General features: G+C 36.5%; 1 protein-coding gene across 1 annotated transcript in view; it reads right to left on the bottom strand.

The window, feature by feature from the left end:
• Positions 1-4644, bottom strand: part of LOC106879934 (mucin-17-like) — a 45664-nt gene that overhangs the window by 25468 nt on the left and 15552 nt on the right. The window contains exons 2-3 of the mRNA XM_052971893.1: positions 3994-4015; positions 589-734 (exon numbers count right to left, since the gene is read on the bottom strand). Coding sequence (XP_052827853.1) covers positions 589-734; positions 3994-4015 — 168 coding nt within the window. The remainder of the gene's footprint in view (positions 1-588; positions 735-3993; positions 4016-4644) is intronic.

Here is a 4644-nt window from a genome sequence, read left to right as displayed (position 1 = left end):
GCACACACACACACACACACACACACACAAAAAGAACATATATATATATTTATATATTTTCCAAGATACATGGCCCAGTGGTCAGGGTGTTGCATTGATGATTGCATGCTTCTGATTTTGATTCCAAGACAGGACAGTGTATAGTGTTCTTGAGCAAAAATGCTTCAGCTCATTCTGGTCTGCAATCACTTTGACATCTGATGTGTGGGGCACCATCTCCATATATGGGCAATGTCGCTTTGATGGAATTAGAAAGCTGATGTACAGCACAAACATTTGATTACTGTAAACCAAATCATCTAGTGCAGGGGATTCAGCAAAACATCACAGAACCTTCTTCATCTGTCGTTTACATCAGGAGAGTCCATGAAATGTTATGCAACACACCATTGAACATGTAGTTATTCTTGATTCTGGATACTGTGTGATACACACACACACATACATATGAAAGAAATATTAAAATGTTTTCTGTCAAATACGTCAGCATTAAAAGAGCAAAGCCAAATATGTGCCACCAAAATGGTCCTGTGAAAGTGTCTCATGCTCTCTTGTGATACTGTGAAAATAACAGCAGTTAGAACTTACCTCAGCTGTTTTTTTAATATTACGAATACCTCCAATTAACTTCACTTCGTAATACACAAACTTTGTTTCTGGTGGGGCATGTGAAAATCGTACTTTTAGGCTGTGATGATCTTTATCAACATGTGTGCTGATATTAGATTGCCATTCTGAAATGTAAAGAAAATAGGATTAGAGATTTTGTTAGAAACGGAATTCAAGTAAACTAATAAATTAGTTTAGAAACTTCATCATTTTTTTTTTGCATCATTTATCAAAATCTTTAAAGATAAACATTTAAAGGAACGGTATTTTGGCATATATCTTAAGAGCTTAGAATAAATACGTCATATCCCTGTTTCAAAAGAGATGACCGAAAGGATTGGCATATGAGAGGCCATACATGTTTCATTAACATCTACTTTTCCATGCTGGTATGGGCTGGTTTGGATTTGTTAAGGCAGATTTTCTACAGCCAGATACCATTCTAGATACTCTTCCAGATACCATCCCACATTGTGAAATGAAAGCAAGGAGACGGTAAAACACACAAACTTATATGTATATATACATGCTATGGTATATTCTGTTGAGAATGTAGTAGAGAACACTATAAAGCTTGTCCACCTTCAGATTTCACCCTGCGATATCCAATGGTAGTATTATATGTCACATTTGAGTTTGGGCTTCTGTCGTGAGTGATCAGATAAGTGAAAAAAGTTGGAGTCATCAAAAACGAGTACAGTTGAACATTTATTTTCAATCACTACAATTGTTTCTATGCAATGTCGTTCTCCAGTCATGCAAGTACTTGACTATGCAACTGTTTCCCTGCATTATGAGATCTAGTTATGTTTCTTCAGGCAATATGTAAATATTTTCTCTGTAAGTTCGAATTCTCGGCTTCAAGAACATCCATTTTGTCAGTCATGGCCTGAAGTTATTAGTAGCCACTGACTTTGTAAAGGTGTGTTGTTGCTGAATGATTATTGGCAAACTGCTTTGAATGTGCAGATGTAGTGGGATGGTGATTCTGTTACTGTTAAAGTGGTTGCCATTTTAAAGGTATTGGCATTTGATTTCTTTGTACTGTTGATTTGTTGTTCATGGTTGGTTTCACATGTGATTGTCCATAGCTGACCTTTAAGACTGTGTACACATACTCAGTCGTTCACATATACATTCATATATATACTAATGCTCAGACACATACACACACACACACACACATATATATACGCTCACATGGATATGTATACACTCACTTTTTTAATTATATATATATATATATATATATATATATATATATATATATATATATATATATATATATATATATATATATATGTATACATACATCTGTATACACACACACACACACACATATATATGAAGCAGTTGTATACTGTCAACTTAATGTGACAGTCCCAATAAGGGAATCATACTGCTGCTATTTAGCCCTAGGAAGCTGGACTGCTTCCTGTCGGCCTTGATGCATTTCCTGTGTCCTTATATTTGTGAGGGGGAGACAAGCACCCCCACCCACCCTAGTCTGCATTCAGGCACAGGAAATGTGTCAAGACCAATGTTATCCAAGAGAAAGGTAAAGGCCGATACAGCTTGGCACCAGTGATGTCGCAACTCATTTCTACAGCTGAGTGAACTGGAGCAATGTGGAATAAAGTGTCTTGCTCAAGAACACAACACAGCCTGGTCCGGGAACCGAACTCACAACCTCACAATCGTAAGCTCGACGATCTAATCACTGAGCCATGCGCCTCCACTAAGAAAAGGGAAATTTGTGGTTCAATAAAGATTATGTGCAAATGCCTATCTACTGTTTTCGAATCTTAATTGAAAACTGGAGAAATAGCATGCAGTTTTGTTACATACATATATATGTATTTATAAAGAATAGGAAGGGTTTAGGATGATCTAAAGCAATAAGTATGCTGCGTAAATACCGTAAATGATAATGCGTTAGGATCCAAGTTCACAATGGAACTAGGTATCCGTAGCAGGTTTCCAAGTCAGCAGGTATAAATTAAGAGAAAAGGGAAACATAACCAAGGCGCAGGAGTGGCTGTGTGGTAAGTAGCTTGCTTACCAACCACATGGTTCCGGGTTCAGTCCCACTGCGTGGCACCTTGGGCAAAGCCTCGGGCCGACCAAAGCCTTGTGAGTGGATTTGGTAGACGGAAACTGAAAGAAGCCCGTCGTATATATGTATATATATATATATATATGTATGTGTGTTTATGTGTCTGTGTTTGTCCTCCCAACATCGCTTGACAACCGATGTTGGTGTGTTTACATCCCCGTAACTTAGCGGTTCGGCAAAAGAGACCGATAGAATAAGTACTAGGCTTCCAAAGAATAAGTCCTGGGGTCGATTTGCTTGACTAAAGGCGGTGCTCCAGCATGGCCACAGTCAAGCTTATCGGATCATTCACCTTTACTCTAATTAAAATATTCTAAACAATCTGATAAGTTTGTTTGCTTTGATTTTGTTTCCTTTTTCTTTTAATAACTCTGTGTATGTGTGTGTGTGTGTGTGTATACACACACAGTAGATACTGCTTTATAAATCCACCTGCTTAATGTATCCAAAAGGGGTTGGGACTAAATTTTTACACATAAAATTTCTCGTTTAATAAATCCAAACCACTACTTAATAAATCCAATTGTGATTGCTTCTTCCTAAAGTGTCAACAAGTGGCAGCAAACGATTGAAGTGATTTTTTTTTTTTTTTTGTCACTCTTAAACACTGACAGGTAGGTGAAAAAACACATCATTCGTCATTCGTGCAGAGAGGCAGACACACACACACACACAAGTTGTTCAAAATGTTCAAAATGGAAAGAGGGAGGCAGGACAAATCTGTAGCAGAAAAGATTCAATTGTTAGAACGTTACATTAATTGAACTAATTATTTTTGTCACCTATCACTTAACGCATACACATAAGTGCAATTCCGTGAAATATTCATGCTTATTAATTTGGCAGACGTGCAATTTAACTAAAGGTTGTATCATATCTATGGTGATATTTTATTAGCTTATGGAAAAAAATAGAAAAATAAGAGCGAAAATTTATTTTATGAGTGCTGTGTATTAAGTCTATAAAATTGTGTATAAAGTATATAAAGTGTATTAATTAATCATCGTATTCCAATTTCTTTCAGTTATCAATGAACAGCAAATGAGCGACTATTTTTCCATACAGACACAACATAGACTATGCTTTCAGGATTTTTGGATAAAGTTTTCAGAGATAACCCAATAGGTTTACCATTAATCCCATGAAATATTCATGGGTCCTACTAGTACATATATATATAACAGCTATATTTGTAATATAACATTAGCAAGCATTAAATCAGACATACAGACAGACAGATGCACAGAGATAAATAAAATAGTTCTTACGGTATGGAAAACACCTATTTCTCTGCAAAAGATAAAGAAAATATACAATAATAATATATAATATAACGTGATATATAAATATGCAATATACCTACATATACAATATATTATTACACACACACACACACACATACACACACACACACACACACATACACACACACACATACACACACACACACACATATTTAATTCTTGTACAAGAAGCTATGTCAAAACTTTGATAGATGCAACAGGTCTATAATCAGAAGTTAACTGCAGTGATTCCTTAATTCATTCAGTTGTGAAGCATTTGGCATATATGATTTCTATAATGCTACAATGGTGAAGGTACATAGCTCAGTGGTTAGAGCGTTGGGCTTACAATTGTGAGGTTGTGAGTTCAATTCCTGGAACGAGCTGTGTTGAGTTCTTTGAGCAAGACATTATATTTTCACATTGTTTCAGTTCATTCAGCTGTAGGAATGATTTGTAATGTCACTGGTGCCAAGCTGTATCTGGCTTTGTCTTTCCCTTGGACAGCATTGGTGGCATGAAGAGGGGAGGCTGGTATATGCATGAACGAATGCTGGTCTTCCATAAAGAACCTTGCCCAGACATGAACCTCCGAGGGGAACTTTCCAGGTGCAATCCCATGGCCATTCATGATTG

Source organism: Octopus bimaculoides, chromosome 11, assembly GCF_001194135.2.
Source record: "Octopus bimaculoides isolate UCB-OBI-ISO-001 chromosome 11, ASM119413v2, whole genome shotgun sequence".
NCBI lineage: Eukaryota > Metazoa > Mollusca > Cephalopoda > Octopoda > Octopodidae > Octopus > Octopus bimaculoides.
This window is presented reverse-complemented; position numbering and strand designations above follow the sequence as displayed.